This window comes from Macrotis lagotis, chromosome X (assembly GCF_037893015.1).
Source record: "Macrotis lagotis isolate mMagLag1 chromosome X, bilby.v1.9.chrom.fasta, whole genome shotgun sequence".
Classification (NCBI taxonomy): Eukaryota; Metazoa; Chordata; class Mammalia; order Peramelemorphia; family Peramelidae; genus Macrotis; species Macrotis lagotis.
The window spans coordinates 587,749,676-587,770,083 of NC_133666.1; the positions used below are offsets into that span (position 1 = coordinate 587,749,676).

The 20,408-nt window shown below is 37.2% G+C and overlaps 1 protein-coding gene across 6 annotated transcripts in view; it reads right to left on the reverse strand.

Moving 5' to 3' along the window:
* The window catches only part of MTSS1 (MTSS I-BAR domain containing 1), a 326,922-nt gene that overhangs the window by 163,151 nt on the left and 143,363 nt on the right, over positions 1 to 20,408 (reverse strand). For all 6 annotated transcript variants that reach the window (XM_074201660.1, XM_074201656.1, XM_074201658.1 and 3 more), the window contains exon 4: positions 4,428 to 4,512. In XM_074201660.1, the coding sequence (XP_074057761.1) occupies positions 4,428 to 4,512 (85 nt within the window). The remainder of the gene's footprint in view (positions 1 to 4,427; positions 4,513 to 20,408) is intronic.

Consider the following 20,408-nt stretch of genomic DNA (forward strand, 5'->3'; position numbering starts at 1 on the left):
GAATGATCCTATAGATGGCTAAGAAGCTGTTTAGAGATAACAGTTTGAATTTTGGCTCCTTATTTTTCCTTACTCCTATTTTAATATTGGTTCTGATAAATACAAATGTGGGTAAAAGGGAAGAAGCTGAGAGAAGAGGGATCTAGATTATCCACAAACCAGATAATCAATATCCAAATGATTTTGAGTGAACACCAATGTTCTCTTATTTCTGTATAGTATGTACTGTATATAATCTTTCTCCAAATTTTCTATTTCTATCGAATAAAACCCTCACCCACTCACCTCATATGCAACCTCAGGGTCATCAAGCAGCCTCAATTTTCCCTCTCCTATGTCCTTCCCACTATTCCAACAGTCACCAAATCTTGTCAGTTCTTTCTCCACAACCTCCTCTTCTCCCCTCTCATAGCAACCACCCCACTGCAGCTCTTAGCATCTCTTGCCTGGACTATTCCAGGAAATGCTTAATTGTTCTCCCTGCCTCATGGAGCTCCCTTCTCCTCCAATCCATTCCTCACAAAGCTGACAGCTCATATTTCTAAAATAAACAACTGAACATGATATATGACCAGAATTTAGCACACAGCTTAATAAATCTTGATTGACTGACTGATTGACCCTTCTCAGAAAGCTTCAGAGGTTGGTTCTCTATATTGCCTCCAAAATGAAATGCAAATTCCCTGGTCTGCTGATTTCACTTTGATCCTCTTTTCTCCTATACACTGACTATTCTAGTCAAACTTGCTTATTTGAGATGTATATTCAAATTTATATACATCTCAAGCATCATCTTCAGGAAACTTTTTCTTATACCCAAAATTCAGAGTGTGCCTATACCTCCCCAATCTCCTAAAATTTCTTGTATTTATTTTGCTCTCTGAAATAAGGTAGAATTGAAGCAGCTCAAAGGAAATTTGAGATATTAAGATTGGAGTAAACACCCCAAGTTGTTCACATGGACTATCTGTGATCCATCTGTGGTAGAGCATTCCAAGAGTATTGATCTCATCAGGCACAGTAGGACTCACTGTAATTTGTCTCAAACATAGTAATGTCATTTTGGTCTTCTTCGATAATGAAGGACAAGAACCAACCAATCAACCAATGTTTCTTCAAAAACACATCCATCTATTCCTTCGAGAAAATATATCTATTTCTTGAGGGCCACGGATGCTTTTCATTTTTGTCTTTATATCTCCCATACAACTGAATTACTGCATGAAATCATTTACACCAATAGACAATGTCATCTATAAATCACATTTTTAGAGGTGTCACTATCCACATAACAAAAATCATTGGGGAGAGTAATCAAAAGACTTAAATTCTTTGGAAACACATTATTTATTTTTTCAAAGAAATATTAATTTCTTGAGAGCAGGGGATGCTTTTCATTTTTGTCTTTTTATCTCCCACAAAGTAGGTATTTAAATGTTTGTTGAATAAAATCAATTATACCAATAGACTATGTCATCCATAAATCACTATTTTAAAGGGGTCACTATCCACTGAACAAAAATCATTGGGAGAGTAATCAAAATACCTCAATTCTTTGCAAACATCTGTTTCTTCAAGAAACTATAAATTCCTTGAGGACAGGGGATGGTTTTCATTTTTATCTCTATATCAACGACTGACGTATCATGGGTACCTAAATAATTGCTGAATGAAATCAATTACACCAAAGGACTATGCTACCCATCAACGTTGTTTCTGGAGGTGTCACTCTTCATTGAACAAAACTCAAACACCTATGTTCTTTTCTTGGCTGTACCTGAGACATCCTTCAAGTTGTATAATTAATTCAAAATTCTCCATCCTTTTATTATCTTGTGGAAATTTAGAATTCATTACAAACTATCCTTCTTAAATGGCTTTAACATGATGGGTAAGTAAGGCCAAAGTACTGGCAAAAACTTTTCTTGATCCCCTCTTTCTTTCAACTACCTTTGAGTCATCATTTTATTTTTTAGTAGCTTTCCTTAAGTTTTTCATAAAATCCCCACAGGAAATAAAAGATTGGTGAGATTTCATGAGGGCTCTTAGGTTAAATTTTTACACTGTTAAGGAAATTTAAAAGGATCAAATTCTCATCCCCAAATTTAAGGACCTTGACAAGAATCTGTTTATTTTTCCAAACTATTCAGGCAGACAAATGTAAAAAAAAAATAGAATTTTAAAGAATTGAAGGGTACTTGAGGATTCATGTAAATCAACCCCTACTTCAAACGTGCATCTTCTTTGACAATGTCCTTGACAAGGGGTCACTCACCCTTCTCTTTAGGAGCACCAATCATGAGCAACTCATAGCTCTTAGAAACGTCCTTTGTATATTTATATACATTACAGATCTGGGTCATCAAATGCAAACCAAATAATCAGATCTGAAGTATGATAATGCTAAAAAAAATCTCACTAATTAAAGTCAATGAAAGTTTTCCTATATATCTGCCCTAAATAAAGTCAGGGGCAGAGACTCATGGGCTCTGGTCCTGGAAGGGTCTTCAGAGATCACCTGGTCCAAATCTCTCATTTTTAAGGATTAACAGAGGTAATCTAACTTGCCCAAGGACATACAGCTATGGAGTGGTAGAGCTGTGGTTCCAACCTGGATCCTCTGACTCCAAATCCAGGATTCTTTCTATTCTAATTCACTGAATGTACAAAACTAGAAAGTTCCTATTTCTGGGGAAAAAAAGAACAACAATAAGATATAATTTATCTGGCCATCCCCAGATTCAATTAGTGACAGAGGAATTCCCAGTGACAATAAAAGTTTGGAGGCCTTAAAGCCTAGTTCTCAAAGAGCAGGGCTAAAGTCTAATTTTAGGGCACCCTAATTTTAAAAATACAGTCTATTAAATATCTAATTAAGAGGTTACTTAGAAGTCAACAACAAATTAGCTTACTTAAGGAGTTTTAGAGTCCTTATCCTCAACTCTCACCAGGTCACCCACTCTCAGCTAGAAGGTAAGGGAAGTTCAGTTGGCACTCTTTGGAATGGCTGGGCTTATACCTACTTATTCTTTCTAGGGGCTAACTGGGGTATCTAAGAAGTGAAGAGGCAAAGTACTAGGAAGTGCTTAAATCTAGTGGGCCCTGCCCCCTCCATTTCCATACCCCCTCATTGCAAAGTTGACCTTGTTTTAGCTTCAAACAAATAGTAATGTGCCAAAGACCCTTTGGTGGTGTGGTGAGATCTATAGATCTCTTTTAAGAATAAAGTTTTAAGTGCATAAAATGAAACACAGTATTGCAAAGGAAATCAACTACTTTGAAACAGTTATTACAACACAGAAACATTTGATAACTTATCAAATGTTAAAAGCAAATGAAATTTAAATAAGACTTTTGAGCCCTGTTGATCAAACCTTCAATATTTGAAAGGCCTATAATGGTTTGTTCCATTAATATGGACCTTAAGTCTTAGTAGATGGTATTTAAAAGTTGATATGGCATCTGTAACCCCTGTTTTGGGGGAGGTTAAGATCAATGCCATCACTTGACTTTAGAAGGTCTGAGCTGCAAAAGGAGTAAGCCGTGTCCCAGAGAGCAGAAGGGGCTTAAACAAGGGCAAACTGGCCCAGGTCCAAAATGGAACAGATTGATACTCCCCAACTTATTATTAGTGGGACTAAAGCCATGAATCCCCACTGAACATTCACCTTGGTTGCATCAGGAAGATCCAGTCTCAAAGAATAATGTGGCCCCTCAAAATTCATCATTCTATGGCTAAGCTGGTGGCTAGTCTGTCCAAACCTAACTAGGCTGGTCTTTTTATATGACTATATCTTATATGAGTGTGCCACATATTTCTCCCCAACCTCCACCCAAAGAGGAGAGGGAAACTTCTTAACACTGCATCTTCCCCTGGGTCTACTTCAGTGCTCTGCACAAACTAGGAGCTTAATAAATATTTGAGAGCAATGAGGAATAAAGTGGGATCTGCCACTTCTATCTCCTAAATTTGCCAACACCCCATCACATACAGATTTTCCTAGATCAGCAGTTGGGTGGGGAACCAAGAGTTGCTGGTTCAGTCAGTTTTCAGCTTTTCAAAGTGATCGAGGGTGAGGAAGGGACCTGGACTTGGTAGGCTGAATTCAAATCTAGTTTCAGATATGTATGAGCTTTATGGCCCTGGGTGAGAAATTTTACCTCTGTCTGCCTTAGTTTCCTCAACTAGAAAAATAAAGATAATAACAGTACCTCCCTTCCAGGATTGTTGTGAGAATCAATCCTATGAGATAATATCTGTAAAATATTTAGCATAGTTTCTAGGACACCATAGATACTTAAATGCTTGTTTCCTTCCCGTATATCCAATAGCTTAGTGCTGTGTTTTGTATACGGTAAGCACTTAATAAATGCTTACTGCCTGAATAATTGGATGCAATTTGCTATCTGAATAAATTGGGACTCACCTGGAGAACTGCCTCAGTTTGGTCTCTATGCTTCTGTGTCTCATACACATTCTGGTCAAGGCAGATCCAATTTCTCTGGTACCACCTGAAAAACATAAAATAAATACGGTTGAGCCAAGATATAGCAAGCATACCCCAAATGCATATTCTCCCATTTAACATCTCATTCGTTTTTAAAAAGAGAAAAAAATAGAGAGAATTCAATGCCGTAGACGAATAACTTGTGTAACTTCAATCCTATAGAACACTATGATTAGTACACTATCTGAAAATTAAGGGGAAAGCTATATCTTATTTCTGACTCATGGGGGGGAAAACCCACAGTAAGATATTCAGGGGAGCAAATAATGTTTTTGAAGAAATCCATAGGGTAGTCATTAAAATCCAGTCTTGGCATATTAACAGAATTGAGAGGGTAACATTTTCAGTAGCAAGGATGAAGCAATTTAATTATGTCAGATAACATCTGAAAAAATAAAATGAATTTTTTCTGCAGCTGTGGATAAAGTGCTGTACCAGAAAGAAGTTATATGTATTCAAATCCTGCCTTACACAGATACTAATAACTGTGTGACCCTGGGCAAGTCACTTAACTCTGCCTCAATTTCTCATCTTTAAAATAGACTCTAAAAGGAAATATCCACTCCAATATCCCTGCCAAAAAAACCTCAAATGGGACCATGGAGAGTCAGACAGGACTGTAAAAACAACTTAAAAGAACAGTTTGACTAGGAAAGTTTTCAAACCAAAGAAGATAGAGAAAACCAGATCAACTAGGCTATTTGGATTTGTCAAAACAAACAAACAAAAAAACAAACCCAAAACACCAAACCCAAACCCCCCCCCCCACTCTCTTTTTTGTCTTTTTTGGAAATGATTTGTCATGTTCTCCTTCTCCTTCCCCTTCTCGAATGCAATGCTTGAATAAGCAACTCTGTTAGTTTGGGGTGGAGGGAGTATGGGGAGGAAGCTGATTATAATCACAGATGGTAGCTCCACACTAAACATCTGAAGGCCAGGCAAAATTATAAATGTTATGGAAACACTGAAGCTTGTGAGTTCAGCACAAAAAAAAGTGTCAAATAAGGCACTATTTTTATTAGACCAAGCAATTTAGAGTTGATTAAATATTAATATATGTACAAAGCAAAACTCTATGAATTGAAGACAAAGTTAATGTACCAGGCAGGAATTACCTCCTCTAGTATTCTCTGCCTTGTGATCTAGACTGCCCTTCAGTCCTGCTCTTTGTGGAAATCATTTTAATTTCTTCCTTTATTCTGCATCTCTTCCCTGAAGCCCTACCCTCTCTCCTTTATTCATGGGGAGCATAGAGGTGACTCTAAACTCGTGAATTTTAGACCAGTAGCCTGAGCATAAACTCTGGCAAGTTTTACACTAGTCTGGAAAGGACCTGGCTCATATGTAAAGAGAAGAAATCAAGGCAAGGATAGGGGATGCTCAAGACTCAAAGTGAAAAACAAAAGTGCATTGAAGAAGAGCATGATTAGACTGAAGAGAAGAATGTAGATCCACAGGGAACTCACCAGGCAATTTATTTGGACTATTTTATGTCAACTGTCTAAGGGTTGACCTTAGCTAAAAATTAATCAATCTTTTAGTCAACACAACACTCAAAGACCATAAATTATGTTGTAGACAGGATACAATGTGTATTGGGAGAAGAATGTACACACTAGGGTCTTTAAAAGTATTTAAGAAAAAATTCTTTCCCCTTTATCCTGAATATCAAACCCCTTTTTAGTACATATAAATAAAACATGTGCATTACAAAAAATATGCTCTGTGTGTGTGTATTATATGATCTTCATTAAAAAATCAAAATTAGCTAAAACAAATAAGAGAAGTAAAGGATAAATGAGAAAAACCCAATTTGCTCAATTTTTATTATACTTCTGCTATTCTCTGCCAATAGACTGACCTTCATTCTATAAATGACAGAACAAACTTGATACCCAACTTAATTAAGGATATACAACAATGGAACACCTAGTTGCCTTTCATGAATTCAAGTTACCTAAACCTAGAATCCTGAAAGTGCTAACATATGAGGCTGCTCTGTTTTAAGAGATAATGAAAAAATGGAAGAGATACAATAAAATTTGGAGGACAAATGCCTCAACCATAATAAATAAATAAATAATGAAATAAAATGGGGGGGGCAGTTAGATGGCACAGTGGATAGAGTACCAACTCTGAAGTCAGGAGGACCTGAGTTCAAATGTAACTTCAGATACTTAATACTTGCTTAGCTGGGTGACCTTGGGCAAATCACTTAATCCCATTGCTTAGCAAAAATTCAAAAATAACAATAAAAAAATTAAGAATGCCAGGGCTAGAATCTAAAGTATAAGCAAATAAATTTGACTTAGTTGCTAGACAAATTCTGGATAAGATCATTAAAGAGATGATAGGCAAACATCTTGAAAGGGAAGCTATAATTAGTTAGGTAGCCTAGTTTCATCAAAAACAGCTCGAGAGAAAAACCTCATCTCTCTTTTTTTGACAATTATTTAACTAGGGGATGAGGTAAATTCCAGGGAAATAGTTTGCCTACATTTCTGCATAGCTTTTAATGAACTATCTCCTATTTTTTTGTGTGCTGAAGATAGAGAAATATGGACTAAACATAATTTATATTAAGAACTGGTTGAATGACAGATTCACAGCATAGTTGTTAGTAATTCAATATCAACATGATAGGCCTTAAAATGGAACCTCCAAGAATCAGTGCTAGCCCTAATCTGCTTAAATTTTTTTTAAATGACTAGGATAAATGTATAGATGACATGTTCATCAAATTTGTATCCCATACAAATCTGCAAGGATTCTAAAACATTGGCCAAAAGTCATGCTCCAATAAAGATTTAGAGGCCAGAGCATTGAATGAATCTATTTAAGGTGAAATTCGCTGGGGTAAATGTAAAAAACCATTTATAATAACTCTTTTTTGTGAAGGCAAAAAAAAACTTCCAGAAACTAATGTGATGACAACCATTTGAGGATAAACTATTATTTTTAAACTATTTTATTTTTATTTATTATCATTATTATATTTATTTTATTTAAACTATACTTATTTTTAAACTATTAAACTATTATTATTAAGCTCAATAAACTATTATCTATGAATGTGATGGAGTACTATTGTCCTATAACAAAGAAATAGAAGGTTTCAAAAACACATGGAAAGATTTATATGAATTGATGCAGAGTGAAGTGAGCAGAGCCAGAAAGAACATTTTATACCTTAGCATTAATTTTATAAAAATGAACAATTTTGAAGATTTTTATAAAATGATGAAGAATGCAATAAGAACACATTACAACAGCACTATAAAACATGCAATTTTGAAAACTGCAAGAATTTTGATTAATTCAGTAAGCATTCACAATTCCAGAGGAGCAAGTATGAAACGTGGTATTTATGAAGGAAAGATGATGGATTTATGGTAAAGAAATATATATATATATATATGTATATATATATATATATATATACACACACATACTATATATATATATATGTATACATATGCACGCATACATACACATATAGACACAGAGGAGAGACAAACAAGAGATACAAATAAAGAGAGAAAAACAAAGAGGAAGGAGAAAAAGAGGGAATATTTATTTTGCTTCACACACACACACACACACACACACACAGACATTATAAGGAATATATTTTTCTTTCTCCCCCCCCCACCCCGCAATGGACCAGAGGGTAATACAGAGAGAAAACAGATTTCTGCTGATTAAAAAAATTTGAGGGGGAGAGGGATTTGTGCTACTACAGATGTAGAATGTTTTGATGCACTTTCAGAAGAGTTCATTGCATTATTAATTTTATTTATTGTTTTCCTTTTTAATCTCTCATTAGGCAAGGGTGATGTCAATGTCTGTAATATAGAAACAAAACACATCAATAAAACTTTTTAAAAACCTCTTGCATAGTTACACAAAACCAACTTTACCATTAACGACTGGGAGGACAGCAGCTGTTCTGAACAAGATCTGGGGGTTTTGAGTTTATGGCAAGCTTCATGAGTCAGCAGTGTGATATGTTAAATTCTGGGTCTTGTTTAGGACTGGAATAATATATTAGTTCTGGATATCCCAGTTTAAGAATCATGATGAATTGGACTGTGCCATAAGGAAGATAACCAGAATGTTGGGTTCATGTCATCTGTGATGCTCAGTTGAAGAAATTAGGTATATTTATTTTTCTTGGAGAAGAACAGACCAAGAATATATATATATATATATATATATATATATATATATATATATATATATATATATATATATAAAATAGGTGTCTTCAAAAGCTTGAAAGGTTACCCTGCGGATAAAGTTCATGGGTTCAAGCACATTTCAAAGTTTTCTTCTAAAAGACCCTTAAGACTCTGTAAGAAAACAGGATAAAATGATACTGAGTGCAAAGTTGTGGAAAGGATGCTGGTCTCTGTCCATTATCTCTAACTAGAGTTAAAAAAGGTACCTTCTAAAAATAAAAATAAATGTTAAATCCCTTCCTTCAAAGAAATTACATACATTCTACCAGGAGAGTGTGCCAGATGAACCCAACAACAAGACTACCAATCAGGACCTTTGCGAGCATCTTACATTTGGTTACAGTACCCCAGCTATCTCAGTGGAGTAGAAGATGGGGCACCTGTTCCTTGCTTTCAAATCACAGCCAGCTTCTCAGGGCAAAGCCAGCAGATGGCACTGTTTACTTGGTAACCACCTACCAGCTATAGCCCTTAATAAGCACTATAAACAAGCATGAATAATCTTCTTTCCCCATGGGGAAAAATTTCATTTTTATTTGGTTCTGGCTCCTCATTTGGCTAAAGGTCAATTAATATTTTGGCTAAAGGTCACAAGAGGCAGGCACACCTATATGCTTTATATATTCAACAAAAATTAAGGAGCACCTACTAGGTACTTAAAGTTATTCAACAAAAGTTATTAAATACCTGCTGTGTGCTTTATATTTCAATAAAAATTATGGAGGACCATATGTGCTTAATTTATTCAACAAAAAATTTATTAAGCAGTTAGCATGTGCTTAATAATGAAATCAATGTGTGTGGTGATGAGGGGATTGAATATAACAACACAAAAACAATACAAAATACATAAACAGTATATATAAAGTATTTGGGGGAAGCCCTTGAGAAGAAGATCCTGAAATATCTCATGGGGAAGACAACATTTGATCAAAGGTAATTGTTAGAAAGTCCCAAGAGGGAAGGAACAAAGGGGGAGCATTTCTGGCATGGGAGAGAGAGTCTATCACTATGATTCTGACTACAGAGCATCTATTTTGATGCCTCAAACTGGTCATCCAAAGGACCACACCAAACAGATGTGGAATGCCAGAAAAGGTGGGTTTTCACTGATCTTGGGTCTTTTTAGAAATGGTCTGAGATATCTCGAGTTAAGTGGCTTAACTTAGTGTCACATACCCTGATTTGAACTCAGATCTTTCTGACTACAGGTTCAGCTAGGAACCATTTTGCTGCCTCAGAATAAGGAAAGACAGTTGAGTAGAATTAACACCGTCCTTTGAAAAGTTCTGAGATCCTAGGATTTTGAAGGCATTGGCAATGAAGCCATTATTTATTTACAGCCTTTTCTGACAAAGCTCAAACTCTGTGTTTCTCTCACATACACAAGGTGTCCCAAAAGCTGAAAACTGCACTGAAACTTTTTATAAAGTCCATGTGCTTAAAAAAAAAAAAAAGGAAAAAAGGGGCAGCTAGATGGCACAGTGGATATAGCACTGGCCCTGGAATCAGGAGGACCTGAATTCAAATGTGGCCTCAGGCATTTAATAATTGTCTAGCTGTGTGACCTTGGGCAAGCCATTTAACCCTATTGCCTTAAATTTAAAAAAATTTTAAAGGAAAATTTAGAGCAATAAATACATTAAAAATTTTATAGAATCTTGGCATTATTCCAAACCAAAGCACAAATGTTCCACTTTTAATTCTTAACATGAGCATATATCAATCAAAGAAAACAAAGGGATATGGATTATTAACCTTGATATTAATTTCTCTAAGGTTGGGACATAAAGAGGAAGACCAAACTCTTATCAACTCCACTGCTAAGCAAAACAAATGTTAGTTAACAGACAACTGACCCCAGTCCTTAAAGGCAATACTGAATGACAAAAGTCATCATTCTGAAATGGTTTAGATATAGATCAGGGTATGGATAAACATTTATTTCCAGCTTTTTGTCTGGAACAGTGTGTTCCCATTAGAATTGCTACACAGAGGTTTACAGTACTAACCAATAAGAAAATGTCTTGACATCATCCCTTTCTATATATGGTAAATTCAAGTCTCTTTTACAACTCCTTGATTGGTCAACTGAAGGGCCTGACTTGTCTTATGTCTTCCTTAACCTGCCTCATAGATGGCGCTGGAGTTTGTAATCAATAGTATACCCTGGCACCATCGTTAGCAGTGCCCACTGTGTGCAGTGTTTGATATTGGGGAAGGAACAAAATGTAGGTTAAGAATGCTTGATATTTACTGATCCATAAGAAACTATCTAGTTGGGGAGGGAAAATACAAATGCCTCTCCCCACCCAGGACAATTTAATATAAGGCAATATAACAAATGGTATAAACATAAGTTCTATAGGAATTTATGAACATGATGGAGCATGCCAATGCCATCTGGTCTAAGAAAGGGAAATCATATGGCCAGATTACATGGGTTCTAAAGAAGTCTAACAAATAGGAATGGGCAGGCTTCAGTTTTCTCATTGGTGAAATAAGGCTGTTGACCTAGAGAGTTTCTACAGTCTCTTCCAGCTCTTAGGATCCATGTGTATCATCACCCCCACCCGCGACCCTAACACACAGACTTTCTCAACCCAGTCCCTACTTCTAAGCTCCAACGTAATTTCCATGGAAACAACTTGGCCAGAAATCAACCTACTACTGCCTGTCTGATAAAATCAACCAGAAAAGCCTTCACAGATCAAGCCATTTGCCAAACAGCAGAATCAAAGCAGCTGCAATCGTCATAACTGGTGACGGCCTAAACAGCCTCCCCATACTCGGGTTGTTTACGAGTTGACTATAAGAATCAATAGAATACCATGCCAGCACTCTTTTACGCTGTACCATGTGTCTTCTGATTCCCAAGATGGTAACTTACTATGTGCCTGAGCAAATCAATCAATGAACAGTTATTAAGTGCCTGTGTTGGAGATATGATCTAATAGAGGACATGCAAACCAATATAGGACAAATAGGACATAATTAAAAGAGGGAAAGCACTGAATTTCTTCTGTGCCTCAGTTTCAATATCTGTAAAACAGTTATAAAATTAACATCTACCTCAGTGGATTGTTATGAAGGTCAAATGAGATACATGTACTTTGTAAATATACTTTATAAATAAAATACTTTGTAAATCTTAATGAGTGATATAAATGCTAGCTATTATTAATAATTTTCAAAGTAATAATAATCGTTATTGTTGTTAATATTTCACTCAGATGAAGGAGTCTCTGTTAAATATTCTAGTTCTCTCCTCAACCAAGATCTTGTACAAGAAGTTCTGAATCACTCAAAAGTTGGAAGGGAAGGCCTGACAACTGAATTCGTATGGATAGCCACTGCAGACATTAATATAGTGCTTAAAAGTTTGCTACTGTTGTTGTCCCATTGTTTCAGTTGAGTCCAACTCTTTGTGACCCCACTTGGGGTTTTCACAAAAAAGTCCCAGAACAGTTTGCCATTTCCTTCTCCAGTTCATTTTAAAGATGAGGAAACTGAGGCAATCAGACTCAAGTGACTTGCTCAGGGTCACATCAGAGGCTAGATCTGAACTCATGAAGCTGAATGTTCCTGACTCCAGGTCCAATCCATTATCCCACCTAGTTGCTTTAAAATTTACATATCACTTTACATCCATTCTCTCATTACAGCTATTCTCATTATGATCCAGTGAAGTAGATCCTACCCATGGATAAGGAAATTATAAGGGAATGTAGGATTCAAAGCCAGTTCTCTCCTGATTCAAATCCTGTACTCTTTCCATGATCCTGATGTTATCTTTGATTTCCATCATTTGTATTGTCAGCATTTTTAATCTTAAAGGTAGAGGGCCAGACAACCTTTGTGCCCACAGCAGAATATTAGGCTCTACTCAAGGACAGACTGAGATTTGTATTCAGATAGGGACACATTGCTACTGCTTTTCCATCATTCCCAAGGAAGGGACCAGAAATAGCAAAGAGGTATATGACAGGTAGAACTATGCCTGATACATCTAGATTATTAAGGGGACTGGGGGGGGGGAGGAGGAAAAGGGTAATCAAAATGATTATCTTTCAAAAACATTCATTTTTTTCCCAACCCATATTAGGAAAAAACTTCTCTCTAAAGCTATAAAAGAAATTGTCTTTAAGCTCAAAGACTTAAAATAGACAATAGGAAAAATTATTTTCTACATATGTGTATTTATATGTATACACACACATACACACATATTGGCTATTGGCTATAATACTGGTCAAAGCACTTTGTGGATGGCTGAGGCAGAACTGTTTTCATTATCAACCTTTAAATACCTGCAAATTCTTCTTGACTAAGATGCAATCAAATAGGAACTAGAGGATAGTTAAGAGTTTTGAAAATTTGAAATAACAAGGTATTTTGCACAGCAGGATCTGGGTTCAGTCCCCTTAACATCTCTGAACTCAGTTTCCTTATTTGAAAAATGTGGGGGGAATGCTCAGGTTTTTTATGATCCTATGGTTTACATTCTACAAAGATATCAGCACCTGCTCTGTAAGTATCAATGATATTGGCAAAATACCATTGAATTTTAAGATCTAAAGCCTACTATAGGGGACCTTATTTACAAGATTCAAGCTGAGCCTTGAAGAATCCACCAAAGAAAGGCAGGCAGAGAAAATGTAAGAGAAAACTATATAGTGTCAACATCAGTTTAGATATTATAATGATTAATGGCAAGGTTGTATATAATTTACCTCATCAAGAAATACTCATAGGACCAAATATTTATTTCTTTGAATGTTGTACACCTAAGAGTCTATTCTTCTCTGTATTCGTGAAGACTTTGGGATGAGAGAGAACAAAATTTTTGTTTCTCATCTTAGATCAGCTCCCTCATAAATGAGACACTTTGCACTAGGCAAAAATTAAAGTGATTTATACTGATTGATAATGGCAGGGGTACAATGGTGACGGGCACTTGAGAAATGTACTTTACATATTAATATACACAGAGCAAACTCTACATTAGAAGTTGGGAAGAGAATGTAGAGTGGGTGGAAAACAAAAGCCTGGAGATAAAGGGGAATACAACAGAGAAAGGAAGCGATGCCACAGCACCAATTGTCCAGAAGAGAAAAAAGGGCTTTGGGCAGACTTTATCTTCCCAACTGCAACAAGCCACAGTGACTCTGTTATTGGATGTGGACAGAAGCGAGCCATCAAGTGGCATTGTTCTGTGGTTCTAAGCCTCCTCATTTGCAAGCAGATCCCATCCTGCCCCACAGCAGGCAGCTAATGGGCATACATATAGTCAGTTGGTCCATCTTGGAGGCAGGTGGCAAGTGTGAATTGAAAAGGCTGAACTGTCCCAGAAGGAGGGATGAGAGGAAGCAAAAAGGGAGGTGGGGGTGGGAGGGGAGCTTTATCCAGAGCTACAACAAAGTCACTGAGCATTTCAGTTTCCCATTTACAGACTAATGTTGTTGGAAGGCTAATTAAGAGTCAGGCAGAACCACTGGACAGGAAAATGCATTTTGAAAATCTCAGCACGCGCCTGATCATAAAGGTCGGAGCTGTTTGCTAAGAGCAGCAACATGTGGCCATTCCCAAAAGGATGCTTCACTAAACTTGCAGCCATGGATCCCTGGAAGTCAGATGCAACCTTCACCAAAGCTTAGTAGTCTCAATCAACCATGCCTCATCGTAGCTTTTTCAGAGCTACTGTTAAAGAGTGGTGACCATACCTCCAGTTTCCAAGCAAAAAGCTGGTAATAGCCACCTGGTTCTGCTCTAGAAATAAGGGAATTATTCTGTTTGCCATTAAAGGAGAGTTAATTAAGAAACATAAGCTAACATTATACAAAAAAAAATATAGTCTAAATCTTTCAATTCATTAAGATTGTCTTAAAACCAAAAATACCTTGCCTCTCAGTCCAAAATACAGCCCAATTTAATGAAAAAAGCAGGCAACTTGATGGTTCAATGGATAGTCAGCAAGACCTGAATTCAAATCTGACCTCATTAACTAGCTGTGTAATTCACTTAATCTTGTTTGCCTCAGTTCCTCATCTCTAAAATGAGTTGCAGAAGGAAATGCTTATCACCCCAGTATCCCTCCCAAGAAAACCCCAAATGGGGTCATGAAGAATTAGAAACAGACAAAACAACAATAAGAATGAGGCACTATAGATACTAAACCAAACCAAAATGGAATAGTTCCTGCCCTCTATGAGCTTATATTCTAGCTGGGGGCGGGGGGGAGAATCTAAGGAGAGTCAGATAAGTAAAGTCTGGGGGCAGGGGGTAGACTAAAAGTAGAGGAATACTCTAAGAGTGAAAGAAAATAAGACTATGGATGGACCAGAATCAGTTTTTATTTTGAAAACCAGCTAAACTTTTTACAAGAACATATGGAACTGGGTGGTAACTTTAGAAACTAGTACTAATTATGGAAGCAGAAAGTTAATAAAGCTAGGTCCTTGTCACATACCATATCTTACATATTTTTTTAAGTTCTAAATTAGGGACTATTCATGCAAGAAAGGGGTGGCAATGTTAGGCAATGAGAGGCATTGTTGGATAACAGTACATCCCACCAAATCACAAAAGGCTGAACACAGGTGGGGTTTGAGGGCAGCTTTTAAGCAAGAAAAAGGCTACCATATGTTTTGTAGGAACAGTTTCTCCCTCCTTCAAACACTCAGAAAACTATAGGCTCCAGGGAGAAGGGCCAAAGAAAAAAAAAAAAAAAAAGGCAGCCCCAAACTAGTCAACTCCTTCATGATTTTCACTTGGATACCAGCCAGGAACTGACAGAAGGTGGCTCAGTTTGAGACTGTCAGTCGTAATAATAGCATCTCCCAAAGTTCTTCAACAGAGTAGTCTCCACCCTGACCTCAATGTTCAGAAAATTGGATGTCTTGGAACTGTTTATTCAATCCTTGAACTCTTTACTGAGACTACACGAAACAAAACAGTTGTGGGGTTATAAACAATGAAACGAAGTCAAAAGTCCAAACCAACTCAGCAACCTGGAAAGGACATAATAACAATGATGATGATAATAGCTAAAATGCATACCTACTTTTGAGTGCTTTAGGGTTTTCACATATTTCAACTCATTTTATCCTCAAAAACACCCTTGAGAGATTGGGTCTCATTATTATCTCCATTTTACAGATTTTTAAAAAGCAGCTATGAGTAATTAAGTCAATTGTCCAGGGCCACTCAACTAATTAGGTGTCTGGGCAAGATTTGAATTCAGATCTTCCCAAATCTAAGTCCCACATTCTGCCCATTGTACCACCTAGCTGCCCCTCCACCACGTCTGAAAAGTGGCCACACAGACACTCCTTCAAACAGTTTCACTGACAAGGAAATTCTTCTTTGTGAGGCAGCTCATTCCCTTTCAGGATGACTAAGCAAGAACTGTCTTCTTCCTCTAACTCCCACTACATAACTCCATTAGGCCCTCCCAAATAAATTAGTTTAACCTTCTATTATCTGGAATATATGTTCCATTCACAAAACATACTCCCTACCAACTGTAAATTGGTTGTTCATTTAGGACACCCAAGGCTTGACAAGGAACCTGAAACTCGGGCTATACAAAAACTTGTTATACAAAGTCATAACTATGCCTTAACAAGATAGTGTTCAATACTGGCAATTATCCTCAGAGGAGGCAGGAAACATCTCTCAAGTTTAGTCTACTCAACCCTGGATTCTCTGCTTATCAAATCTGATTCACCACTTTTATATGTTTATGAAGAGTGACACAATCTACCCAAGGTGTGCTCTTCATGATACAATCTTTCACTTTTCCCTAATAATATTTCTCCAACTACCAATATTTCTCATGGATAAGCTCGTTAATGATTACTGAGATAACCACAACAAAAAGGAAACTGGTTTCCATTTCTCACTCCAATTGATATTTAGCATCCCAAAGGAAAAAGGCAATACATAAAAGGCCTGGTAATAAATGGATTATGACTATGGATCAATGATTACTGGCTAAAACATACAAAGTCACACAAAGCCAGAGTCTTCAGTTAATTCCAAGCAAACAGCCAACGCTGGCTAGCCTCTTCTCTATTCCTTTCTGCACTCTATTGTCTGTCTGACAGGATACAAAGGCATGAGATTTCCCTTCAGGAAATCACTTTTAAAGACACCCTCCACCCCCCTGCCATGTTTCTCCTACATTCATTTATTTTTATCTCTCAAAGCCAAAGGCCAACACGTTCTTACCACCCCCTTCTGCAGGGACAAAGGACAACACCGGAAAGGCAGAGCAGCCCTTTACTGTTGTGCCCTAAAGACATGAAGCAATCCAGGCAAGTTTATCAAACACTTCTTAGAATGAGGTTTATAAATGCAAAAAATAAAATATCTAGGATTACAAATTATATTTAAATAAAGATGTGATTTGCGCCCCCCCCCAAGTTCAAGGACTACCTTAAATCTATCCACACACTTGCAGGTTGGGAGTGAAGAGGTAAGATGATGAACACTGATGAACTCCTGGTTAAGAACCCCCAAGATAGAGACTCAATAAATTAATAACAAAATGTTCAGATACTTCATGGAACAACCTGGAGTAGTTGAAGGGATGCATAAAGCCCAGAATCAAATTTGAACTTGACTTTGAAAATCCTTTAACAATCATGGGAACACATATGCAGTTAAAACCAAACCTGTTCAAGAATGGCCAGGACCTCCTCTTTTTTTTTAGTCTTACTGTACATGAACTGGATTATTTGTCATTCCACATATACTCATACTTAAGGCTGTCCCTCATGCCTAATATGAATTCCCTTTTCACCTTTACATCTCAGAATCCCTAGTTTCCTTCCCTATAGGCAATTCTTAGTAGAATATAAACACTCTTTAAGAACAGCCTAATAGTCTCTGGCATAAATGCTTGTTGTTATACTATTTCTTTCAAAATTCAGCTGATCAAAATGGCATCTCCTACAAGAGACATTCCCTGATCCCCTTTCCTAATGGTTAGTGCTCTCCCACAGAACTTTGCAAATATCTTTGTGTGTGTGTGTGTGTGTGTGTGTGTGTGTGTGTGTGAGATATTCCTTAAGTAGACTAACAAACTTCTTAAAAGCAGGATTAATGTCTTTTTTGTCTTTGCTAAATATAGTAGGTGATTATTGAATGCTTGTTGAGTGAATGACTATTGGGAAATTCACATTTTTTTATTTTTTATTTTTTTATAAATCCTAATGCATTCTACAGTGTGTGGCCAAAGACAGTATTATTGTCTAGACTTTTAAACCTACAGCTCAGGCTGCTGTTCTTAAAAATCCCCAAACACCAGAAACCCAGCTCTCTTTCACCTTGACAGCCTTGCTGGAGGACTGCCTATCTCAGCATTGCATCACAGAAGCTATCTCAGCGTGCTTCAAGCTGCCACATTGGCCAGACTGTACCAGGGAATAAACTAGGTATGCCATCTGCTACACATACAAATGTGTGGAGGTCAGTCACCGCAACTGGCACCACATTCCCCATGTGCCTCCAGCCTTGGATTCATCCAAAAAGTCCAAGAATGTGCCTTCTGCTCTCTCATTCACTCTGCCATGGCTACAAATTCTTTGACCTCATACCTTTTTCTAAACAGTATTTTCCTAGGGAAGAGCAGAAGTGTCTAAAAGTAGAAACCTGAGGAGTCTAAAACAACTTCTTGGAGGCACCTAGCAAGGAGCAGTATTATTACGACAGAAGCCAGGGAGGACCAAAGCTGTCTACCAGAAGACAAACATTTACTCAAGAATTCTCAACAGTAGAGGCATTACTTTTTCCAACATTTGGGTCATACAGGCAACATGGTACTTAACCTACCAGAGAGACTTACAAAGAAGATTCAGTCCATCATCCAGTCCACCCAACTGGTGATCTTCCATTACCTTGCCTCCCACCTAGCTTTGTTAGATATAAGTGGAAAGCTTGGCCTCTTCTATATTACATCTATGGTTTCCTCCACTACACAGAATGTCAAACTCTAATAGAAATGGGGTCACCAAATCATTTATAAAAATCCTTGCTTCCACTTACTGATTTCAAAACTGCACATTCACATGATCTATGTTCTATTGTGGACACCTAGGCGGCACAACAGAGAGAGAGTGTAGGCTGGAGTCAAGAGGCTTCATCTTCATGAGTTCAAACCTGGCCTCAGACACTAACTGTAAGACCTTGGGCCAGTCATTTAACCTTGTTTGTCTCAGTTTCCTCATCTAAAAATGAGCTGGAGAAGGAGATGGCAAACTATTTCAGTATCTTTGCAGACCAAGAAGCAACTGAATAACAACACTTTATATTGTATTTTTTATTTATTGTGTTAAATATCTCCCAATTTCATTTTAATCTGGTGCATTCTCTGGAAGGCAGCAAAACATAACTCACACTTGCTCTTTCATGGACAGCCCTTTGGGTCATCAATGCTGTGCTTCCTCATTTTACTTTCTCCCCTAGATAGAAATACTGAGAGAAGGAAAAGCAACAGAAAAGCTGTTTGTGCTTCTAATGAGTATTTTATCTGACTCCACTCAGGGGGTTACATATAGTTCCTAGTGAAATGGATAGGAATGGAGTCTGAGCAGCAAAGCTCTAAAGTCAGAGGACCTGGGTTTGCCATCAGCTTCTGATGCCTATTCCTTGTGGATCCCTGAGCAAATCACTTTATCTCCTTGAGATGCCATTTCCTCCTCTAATAAATGAAGTTCTGGACAACTAGCCTCTAAAGTCCCTATTCAGACTTCAGGTCTATAATAAGCAAATGCTACCTGCTTCCTCAGGGAGGCTAGCACAGTGGGCAAAGTCCTGCAGTCAGAGGGGACTCAACGTTCTGAATGACAAGGCTCCCAAGACTAGAAAGCTGCCAGGCTGCCCTGGGGAGGGAAACCTGCAGCCCAGTCTGGAGTCAGAGCTGCACCTGCAGCAACCTAGTTGAGACAGGGAGTCATCAGTGGAAAGATTAGAAAGAAAGACAAATAGAGAGGGAAGGCAGGAAGGAGGGAGGGAGGGAGGGAAGGAGGGATGGAAGGAAGGAAAAGTAGGTAGACAAGCAAACAAATGTGATAAGCAGAATTATAGTTTTAAAATACCTTTGTAGAAAATGAGGGGGGGGTAGTTTCATGTATCTAATGCTTTCTTTTTTTCCCCCCATACTTCTGAAGATGAAAAATATCCATCTACTAACACAGATATAGAATGTAATAACAGCTTCTGACCTAGCAAACCAAAACCTGTTGTTCTCTTCCTGGCCTTTCTCTTCTTTTCAGAAATAGCTTAAAACCGTAACTTTTAAAAAGTGACTTCTGAAGATGCTCTGCTAACATCTCTTAAAATGTTTCGATATATAAAAAACAGAAATAGAAGCTCTTCCTAAAATTTTAAAAAAAAGCCAAGGTCCCCAAGTGACTATAAGTCTGATACAGGTAACAGAATTAAAATAAGTCAAATGCCAGTCATGATTTAAAAAGTGTTACTTCAAATCTGAGTTTGAATTCAGATTTACATACACTAAATCAAGTGAAGGAAAAAGGAAATGCCCAGAGTATGAACTCAATCACCCACCCAAAATGGAAATCATGGTGATGATGATAGTTAATGTATTTATAAATTAATATAACACAAATATAATAATATATAATATTATGAT